Here is a 10,225-nt window from a genome sequence, read left to right as displayed (position 1 = left end):
AGCAGGGTACCATTTGAGTGTGGCTCATGTCATAGCTGCATTCTTATGTTTTTAATTCATAACATGCCTACTGGAACTGCACTTGCAAAAATGATATTTGTGGATGACCAGCTGTCTTCTTTGCAGCTGTAGAAATAGCTCCACATGCTTTGACTCCTGCCTGTTGCTGTTCTATAACTGATATTTCAGTTGTCTGAAGGCCACAGGATGCTCTAGCTGAAAGAGACAGCACATCTTGCATTCTCTCTATTGCCCCTGCCTGAATGTATGGATGGCAAAGCATGTCCTGAAAATCAGAACCAAGAGTGCTTAGCCCACACAATTCAGTGTTTCACGGAATGAAACCATGGCTAAGAAAATTGCTGTTACTCAGCGCTCTGAAAGTGACAAAATCTTCTCAAGGAATTTTCTGTGGGAATCTTCGAGTCTCCTCATCAGCTATCTCTCCCAAATCCCAGCCCCTGCCATCAGTATCTTCCCAGGTATAGGAGAATAAACACACACCTCTCTTCCCCTCACAGCTCATTTGTGGGTACTATCTCTCTCAGCACTACCAGCAGAAGGAATTTTCAAGAAGTGTCTTAGCATCCTCTGAGAGCAATGAGAAGTAAATCCTTCCTTTCCTGAGTAGCCACCTCAAGAGAAAGCTGGAAATCATGAGGAAAGAATAAAGACTAATTAAAGTGGCATTCCAATGGTCATCTTTACATCTAAGTATCTTCTGCTGGCCGGGAAAAATATTTTTCATTGGGAAGCTTCTGACTTCAGGATAAGATTTTCACAGGCATTAATTGTTGGCTATTTTTGCTCTTACTAATGTTACTGGGAGGAAAATTAGGCATTTTAAGTAGTGTAAAAAATGCTACTTGGCCTTTGATGACTACAAAAGGTTTTCCCAATCCCCTGTGAACCACAGTCAGTCACTGAGCAGCAGTGCCCAGAAAATGTTCAGTTTCCAGGATGAGAGAAAAGCGACACCCTGCAGGGCAGGCACTCTCCAGATGCCATGTGGGGGAGCATCTCCCTGACCTTCCCGACAAATGCTGAACAGATGTATCCGGGAAGCATGGAGAGTGGGGACAGAACTCTAACACCAGCCTGCCCTTTTCACATCAGTGCTAGCAACTCCTGGGCTACTGCTGAGTCTAGAAAGAGTATTTCTAAGGGGAAGAAGGGAGTGTGCTCTGTGCATACCAACATGAAATGCACCATGTAGGGAGTAAAACATGACTCTGAGACAAACCCTGCCGTGCTGACTTCAGGAGTTCTGCTTCCTTCCTGGAATTACACCAGGGCTGTTGTTCCTGCAGTGAGCTGGAGAGACCTGAAACAAAAATAACAATTTGACAAGACAGAATCTTAAATGAGAAAAAAAGAGATCAGACCCAGCATTCTGCCTTTTGACAGGGGATACACATTTATGTCTATATAGAGTAGAAATATATCCATACGTAGCAAGGGCCTTTTAAGGTGGAAATCTTTCTCTCTCACACATACACAGAATCACTCAGCTACCAATAAAGGCTAACATTTAGATGGCCCAGCCCCCAGTCTCATATTTTACAAGGAAATGTTTACAGATTTCTGTAAATTATCTGTGCTTGAGAGCAGTGCAATTGATCATCCAAATAGCATAATACAGTGGGATCCAGCAGCTCTCACAAGGAGCTCCCTAAATTAAAATCTGTCTGACCTTTATGTAGCTCCATATGTGGTATAATGGATGTCACACATTTCGTGCTATTTGAGGCAGACCCAGACTGCCACAAACAGTATGCCTCATGCTTAGACAAGCAAGTGATACTGTAGTTCCTTCAGTGCACTGACAGATTTATTTTTTCTGTTGCTTCTTCCAGCCTTTCTTTTTAGGGGGTTCCAAAGTTTCACAATACCCAGGACATGCTTTTTGTTTCAGAAATCTACATAATACTTGATATTAACACTTTACTGAGAGTATGTACTGCTTCCCTCATTTGAAAAAGTGCTTTGCTGCCTTCTAGCAAACAGGAAGTCTTAATAACATACTGCAGTTCTTGCTGTACAGAAAAGGTTTTTTCTCACATTGATAGTAGTCAGCATGGTCCAGAGTATGGAAAGAAGGAGCTAGAGAATGCACTAGGTGTCCTAACACCAGTAAAACAGCCTAACTGGGCCAGGGGAATTGATAGTTTAGAAAAAGGAACAACACTAAGATATAAATTAGGCTTCAGGAAGTGAAAATAACATTTCCAGTTAGAAATAACTAGGAACTATTGTATGGGTTCACTACTCTTGTATGCTGGATCACTGGAATAGGTCCAGAGTATTTTAATTAATCTATGATATACAAGGATGATGATCCTCACAGGAATTCTTTGAATGTATATTTTAAGTATTCATTCCCCTCCCTCTGATGCTCATCCAGTACTTATCTGTTCCTTAGAGAGTGAACTATTTGGAACAGGAACTATCTGTGAGGATGGTGCCTAAAACAGTTGCAGTAGTGGCCACAGAGCCAAAAATTAAGCACGCTTCTGGTGTCATGCAAAGTTAATTTTCTCACAGACATGTGAAATATGAAGAAGCATTGTCCCAGAGGTCTCAGCAGCATTTGTCTGGGAACTCTACAACAGAAATGTGTCTGTGAAAGCATAGTGATGTTAGGAACGATACAATTCCACATCGCAGAAGGATGGTAGTAGGGTTGTAGTTCTACTGCTGTCATGTTGTTTCTCTCTTACTGAACTGAAGCTGAAGAATTTTGAAAGATACAAGGAAGCTCTACATTCTGGGAAAATTCTTCTATTTAAATGGACCTGCTAGCAGGTACCACAGTTAATAAAGGGGGAGAATTGTATAGATAAATTGCTTTTGTAACTGTACTTACAATGGCTGTGCTTATAACAGCTTAATTTCTTGAATTGCTTGTTTATGCATGTGCAGATCCTCCAGTGGAATAAATGAGACTTTGAGTGCTGAAAGAGAAAATGGAAAGCACGAGAACATAAAGAATGAGGACTATAGGGAGAACACCACACTGGAAATTAACGCAGCACAAGAGACACCCCATGGAGATTTGTGCATCACAGAGATATACACTGGGACTCACCAGGGAGCAGGAGAAAGCAACATACACTTTTCTGAAACAAAACAAGAGACCACACAAAGCCACAGAATTACTTCTAAAGTGATAGGCACCTCCAAAGTGCTCGTGACAGATGCTGCTGCTTTCAAAGGGAAGACAGAAGAAGGAAGAGCTGGTACTATGGTTGAGCTGCAGTTGTCCCTCTCAAATGACGCACACAAAGGCACCAGTGCTCCTGCTGTGACTCTCTTGGGGGCAGAAAAGTGCCCCCCTCCAGGAAGAGAAGCCAGTGTACAACAAGATGGGACTAGCCCCCTAATTGCAATTCCCCTGGGTGTGAAAGAGGGCAATATCCAGTGGTCAAACAAAGTAGTCCAATTTTCTAGTAGCACAGAGGTCAAGAGGATCCAAAGTGCAGCTCCATCTATCCCCAGGGTGGAGGTGATCCTAGACTGTTCAGATAGGGACAAGGAAGCACCCAGGTCTCTGTCTGAAAGGGGGTGTGTTGATTCTCAAGTAGAAGGAGGGCAGTCAGAAGCACCTCCTTCCCTCCTCTCCTTTGCAATCCCATCAGAAGGCACAGAGCAGGGAGAAGACAACAAGCACTCAGAAAAGGATCACAGACCTCTCAAGCACAGGGCACGGCACGCAAGTAAGTATGTCCCATCTAACAGTTTGCACTGCCTGAGGGCATCTTTTGTAACTAGAGATATAATTTCAGAATTTATAATGCATTAGAAAAAAACATTGATAGATTTTTTTCTGCACTTTTCTCACTTTGCCTCTTTTTTTTAAGCAATGTTTCTGTTCTTGCTTTATATATTGTTTCAGGGTAATACAATTCTCCTGGTGATGAGCCAAGAGTATACCCATGCCTTAACTGTGCTGAATAATTCTGCTTAGACTTCCACTTTGAAATTAACTCATGACTTTTTCCAACTAAAAATACTTGCATCTCCAGAAAAGGCTGAGCTCTGCTGGTCTTCTCATGTATATTCAGAGGCAATCTGTAGAATATTAACAAAAAGAGCAAGTTGCTTGCACATGTCTAAGTGAGTCTGTGGATTTCTCCTTTTATAGCAAAAGCTTTGCATTGTCATTTGCATCATCTAAAATCAAAGCCATGCCACTGCTCTTAAAAGTTAATAAAAAAGGCTAGCAGAAAAGCTTGATGTTGCCTGCAGAAGAGATTTTGACAGACACTAGCATGTGTATAAGTGTTACATGATCCTTTCAGTTTTGTCAGCCTTCTCTAGACTGCAAAGTGAACATGCTATTTCTTCTGACTCCCATATCCAGAGGTCAGCTTCAAAATGTGTCCAAGAAGTTTCTGTGAAAGTAAGCTTGACAATGGACCCAATATTAATTGTGTCTGGATGTGTATTATTTATTAATTAATCTACTTATTTATTATTTTATTCATCTGTGGCTTTTCTATTGGTCGCTTGCTCCTTCCCAGCAATGTGAAGAATCCTGTCTGGGGATTTAGTAGCAGTATGTCAAAGGTGCTTGAATGTGTGCAGTGATATACTGTAGCAACAAGCTATTTCTTATGCAGCGTTGGAACTCCTCTGCTAACCCACTGCTAATTCCTCTTTAAGCATATTTTTAGCATGATAACTATTGGTATCTCATTGGCAAGTGGATTAAGCAGTTAGTTATACCTAGGGTCTGTGTGCATCCACCTATTTTGGGCATATTAAATGAAGTCTGAAAGAAAAGTGCACATGCTTCACATTTTGGCTGTGAAGACAGAACCAACTGTGTGACTGTGCCTTTCTTAGAGAATTATTTGCAGTGTTTGTCTAAAGAGGCAAAAGTACGAAGAATGAACTGCATATTGCATGATAGTCTCTTCTTTCAAGGAGGACATAGATTCTGTCCTTTTCCCACCTCCACTGTGACAACCTCAGTCTCTTCTAATCTGATGGCAGCTCATTAGCCTTAGGAACCACTGACTTAATCTATTAAAATGTTCGCATCATTATTAATTATCATTCTTATTATTAAAATCCTATCTATACATTAGACCAAACGAATTGCCAAGCATAGGGAATAATCTGTGTGCAGTAAAATGTCTGCAAAAAATAGAAGTCATAACAGAGCATTTAAATCTGAACAGAGATGAACATTTATTATAGGTGCTTGATCTCTTCAGCAGAAATTTTCTCTGTAAAAATAATAATCAGATTATATCTACCTGAACAGGGAACACTGTAACACTAAAACCCGTAGTTTTGGGAAATGTCTTCAGTGACTATTGGAAGCCCTTGGATTGTCACAAGACTAGCCAAGGATTTTGTGCTTTGGCTCTTCCACAATAAAATAGTACAAATTGTTGGTTTGGGCACTATGCTCTATTCTCTTTTATAGGTTCTTGTGAGAACCATTGGTCCAGTCAGGCTGTCATCTGGCATAATGGCAAAACTCCAATTGTCTTTAATAGGAGAAGTATCAGACTCCATCTACTGACATGGCTAAAAGGATCATTAATAGAAAACACATCACATGGCTTTCTTGAATGTTTGCTTTACTTATGCTAGCAAAAGATGCTAAATAATGGTCTGCTCTATTTTCATGTATCAGAGGCATGCTTTTCCCTTGGAAATTAAGCTGAGGGGGCCATTGATTTAGGCAGGAACAGCTTTAAATTCTAGGGTTTTTGAAGGGAGAAGATATTAAGGCTGTCATTCATGAGATGCAACGGTAGAGTATGAGGAAGGGAAAGAAACAGGGACACCACCTGATTAGTGTTGCCCCATGAGGCACATGCTCATGTCCCGTAACAAGGAAGCAGCAATGCAGATGTGCAGTGCATTCATCAGCTTTACAGCTGCATCTCTTCCTCTTCCACATGGCTTGATGAAAACCAGTAATCTATGCTTTAAGATATATGTATCATTTATATATGCTAGTGAATACTCTGGAGAAGTTAGTTGAGTCTCTGCCACTTTTTCCAAATGAATATTCTGGAGCTGTTATATGCTATAGAATTCTGGATTATGTTTCAGGCAAGTAATGTTTGTTAAAAGCCAGAAACCTGCTTTCATTGAGTACCGTGGCCAAACTCCTAGATCTTCCAAGGGGCTGAAAGTTAATGCCAAATTTTCTGTGTATGCCTGTTTGGTGTATACTTGCTTTTAAATAGCTAATACATAGAAGCACACTGACTTTTAGCAACTAGACACATTTTATAATTTATAGGAGTAAAATAAACACCTAAATGACAGAAGCTGCTACTACTGTCAGGCAGAATACATTTGGTTCATTTGGTCTCAGATATTAAGCACTGATGGGCCTGGATGGCTGGGAATGGCTGTTGTAAGCCTAGGAACTGTGGTCAAACCCTTGCTAAATACCAGACCAGAAACTGGATAAATGAAGATTATCATCTGCCTGTTGTTGCTGAGATTACTTGTGGGAATAAAAATCAAGAATGCTAGAAATAAAGACATGTGTAATGTTCCTGTTGAACTAAGAGAGTCCTAAAAAAAGTGATGTAGATCCTGAATGTGCTTGTGGGTGTGACTCTAAGGAATGCTGGGTATGGAATTTACAACACAGCTGATAGAGTGAGAAAAGCTTAAGTATAATGAACTTTCCATACAAAAGAAAATAAATGTTTTAATCTGGGAAAAGGGGAGAGTGGATAAATTTCAGTATAGATAAATGCAGAATTATTTGTTGTTAGCCTCCTTGTAATTTTGTGGGCTGCATGCAATTAAATGTGCGCTTTGATTCTTCCCACAGGGCTCCGACGGAGCGAGAGCCTGTCAGAGAAGCAGGTCAAAGAAGCCAAATCTAAATGTAAGAGTATTGCACTGCTGCTGACAGCAGCTCCCAATCCCAATTCCAAGGGGGTGTTGATGTTCAAGAAGCGTCGTCAAAGGGCGAGGAAATATACTTTAGTCAGCTACGGGACTGGGGAGTTAGAACGTGACGAAGACGAGGGTGAGGAGGGTGAAGGCGAAGAGGGGGACAAAGAAAACACTTTTGAAGTGAGTTTGCTTGCAACAAGTGAGTCAGAAATAGATGAGGATTTCTTCTCTGACATTGACAAGGACGGTAAGATTGTGACTTTTGACTGGGACAGCGGTCTACTCGAGGTTGAGAAGAAGACAAAAAGTGGAGACGAGATGCAGACGCTTGCAGACAGCACAGGGAAAGGGGCCCTCATGTTTGCCAAGAGACGGCAGAGGATGGATCAGATTACAGCGGAGCAAGAGGAGATGAAGGCAAGCACAGTGCAGACAGAGGAACGAAGGGAAACCATGACAGAGAACTTCCAGAAAGTAAGCTCTTCGGTCTATCAGTCAAAAGAGGAAGAAATGTCAAGACAGCAGACCTGTGTGAGCAAAAGCTACACAGACAGGAGCCAGAATCACAGCAAAATGGTACAACAAAATGGCTTTGGCTTAGCACCAAGCACAAACCTCTCTTTTCAGTCCCCTGGAGCCCAAAAGGCAGCATCGTTGAATAAGACAGCCAAACCCTTTGCTTCTGGGGTTCAAAACCGAGCAGCTGCACCATTCTCACCCGTAAGAAATGTCACTAGTCCTCTTTCAGATGCACCAGCACCACCTCCTTACTGCTCTGTCAGCCCACCAGCCGAGGCTTTCTACAGACCTGTCTCAGCTCCCGTGGCCAGCAAAGCTGCCCCAACCATGTGGTCCCCCGCCGAGCCCACGGAACACATAGCATCCAGAGATGAGAGGATTGCTGTGCCAGCCAAAAGAACTGGGATACTGCAAGAGGCAAAGAGAAGAAGCACTTCAAAACCTATGTTCAATTTCAAAGACGCACCCAAAGTCAGCCCTAATCCTGCCCTGTTGTCCCTTGTACACAATGCAGAGGGCAAAAAAGGTACTGGAGCTGGTTTTGAGTCAGGACCTGAAGAAGACTACCTCAGTTTGGGAGCAGAAGCTTGCAATTTCATGCAGACTCAAGCATCTAAACAAAAGGCCCCTCCTCCTGTTGCTCCAAAGCCTTCACTCAAGGTCTCTCCTTCTGCCGGTGCTCCAGTTTCACCAGTTTGGTCACCTTCAGCTGTGGCTTCTAACAAGGCTCCTTCCTTCCCAGCACCAGCCTCACCTCAGGCAGCATATCCTGCACCACTCAAATCTCCACAGTATCCTCATTCTCCCACACCCCCCCCAAGCAGTCTCAACCTGGCTGGTCCTTTCAAAGGGCCTCAGGCAAGCCTAGCAAGTCCAAACTATGCCCCCAAGTCACCAGTCACACCAAGTGCTGCAGAAACCAAGCCACCCTTTGAGATGCCACCAGCTATGAGTGGGAAAGGAGCACAGTTATTTGCCAGGAGGCACTCTCGAATGGAGAAGTACGTGGTAGACTCAGAGACTGTGCAGGCAAACATGGCACGAGCCTCATCTCCAACTCCATCTTTACCAGCTTCCTGGAAATATTCGTCTAATGTCCGAGCACCTCCACCTGTTGCTTATAATCCCATCCACTGCCCATCTTATCCTCCTGCTGCTACCAAGCCTTCCTCTAAGTCTGCTGCTGCTACCAAAACCACAAAAAGAAAACCTAAGAAAGGTCTCAATGCTTTGGATATTATGAAGCATCAACCTTATCAACTCGATCCATCTTTATTTACTTTTCAACCTCCCAAGGAAAGCCTTGCTATGAAGCAAACATCGAAGTTGTCCACTTCAAAGCAATCTCTACCTTTACCTACCTTCCTGCCACCTGGTGCTGCCTCTCCTACTAGGGCTCGGCCATCTTCAGTGTACTCCGTGCCAGCCTACGGTTCCCAAGCTGCGTTCCAGTCAAATGCTTCTCTCCCACTAAATGAATCATATGCATCAACAGGCTACTCTGCATTTTCTAAGCCAGAAACCACCACATCCTCTATGTTTACTGCTCCGAGGCCAAAATTTTCAGCGAAGAAAGCTGGAGTCACTGCACAGGTGTGGAAGCCATCCATTATTGAAGAGTAAACCTTAGAGCTGAAACTTAGTGTCCATTTTGCTTGCAGTCAGTGGTTTGCAGTGGTCACCTGGCACACAAAGAGTGCCAGTAGTATCCCCTAGTTTACTTAACAATGTCAGATGTATCACCTCAAATCTGGGTCCAAAATATTTGAACTTCTTTAAGGAATCAAAATAGATACAAATTTTAGCATATTTATGCATATTATCAGGTGCTTTATAGATATAACATCCTGAAATGAAGAGACACCATTGCGTGAAGTGAGCAGGACACTAGGTTTTTGCTTTAGGACTACAACCACAGAAACTACAGTAAGCAATACTCCTGGTATGCCAAATGAATAGAGAAGAGCTTTCTTTCTGTCCCTCTCCCCAACTGTGTTCTAATGCCCTAGGGATTTGAGGACTGGTTGGTTTTTTTAAAGAAGTGCCTTATTGACTAATAGTAATATGTATAATTAACGTAGCATAAAATAGATACAGTATTAGACTCTGACTGATCACTAGCAGAATACAACTGGATAGACCTTTGGCCTGCACAGAACCCCATGGAATTCACTCAGTCTGTCCTGGCTCAAAGGTCCTTCCACAGGAATCTGATTGATCAGCCAGGGTCTTAGCTTGTAAGCTATGTGGATCAGCTGTGATCCAAAATCACGAATTGCCTCTGTGATTTCACAGAGAATGTGCTATAAGAGATGCTGGAGTGTTCTGAAGACTAAAAGAGGTGGAAAGGCAACTGGACAACTGGACAAATTGGTAAAGATTTCCCATTTTGGGGAAATCTGGCATCCCAAGTGCAGGCATATGTTTAGCCAGAGTTTACCTTGAACCCAGCAAGTAAATCAAACTACTCATCAGAGAGGTGAGCTGGGTTCTGCAGCCACAATGTAAAGCACAGTTACATTGTGAAAGCACAGTCATTGAGAACTGAAGGGCTGCATCTAGTCAAGAGTATTGGTTCCTGCACCCAGAGTAGTATGTGCCAGAGAAATTAACGGTAAATCATAATTATGACCATGTCTTCCTACTGGACTTGCACACACCTTTTATTATTTTCACTTGGGGCTCTACAGTGCTTCTTCCCACTTTAAGCCCTTTTACTCTGGTCTTATACTTTCAACTTTTACTTGTCATATTGGGGCCTAAGGATTGAAATACTGCTACTGTAGAAAATTCTCAAGAGCCTGTGCTCTTGAAACCTCCTGTA

General features: G+C 42.5%; 1 protein-coding gene across 1 annotated transcript in view; it reads left to right on the top strand.

Annotated features, from left to right (window-relative positions):
* SYNPO2 (synaptopodin 2) overlaps nt 1-10,225 on the top strand; it is a gene marked incomplete at its 5' end in the record, with an annotated part of 24,202 nt that overhangs the window by 1,601 nt on the left and 12,376 nt on the right. The window contains 2 exons of the mRNA XM_009076455.1: nt 2,923-3,716; nt 6,815-8,994. Coding sequence (XP_009074703.1) covers nt 2,923-3,716; nt 6,815-8,994 — 2,974 coding nt within the window. The remainder of the gene's footprint in view (nt 1-2,922; nt 3,717-6,814; nt 8,995-10,225) is intronic.

The sequence above is a fragment of the Acanthisitta chloris genome, unplaced genomic scaffold (genome assembly GCF_000695815.1).
Source record: "Acanthisitta chloris isolate BGI_N310 unplaced genomic scaffold, ASM69581v1 scaffold10570, whole genome shotgun sequence".
NCBI classification, from domain to species: Eukaryota; Metazoa; Chordata; class Aves; order Passeriformes; family Acanthisittidae; genus Acanthisitta; species Acanthisitta chloris.
Note: the sequence above shows the minus strand (reverse complement) of the source record. Positions and strands in the feature narration are given on the sequence as shown.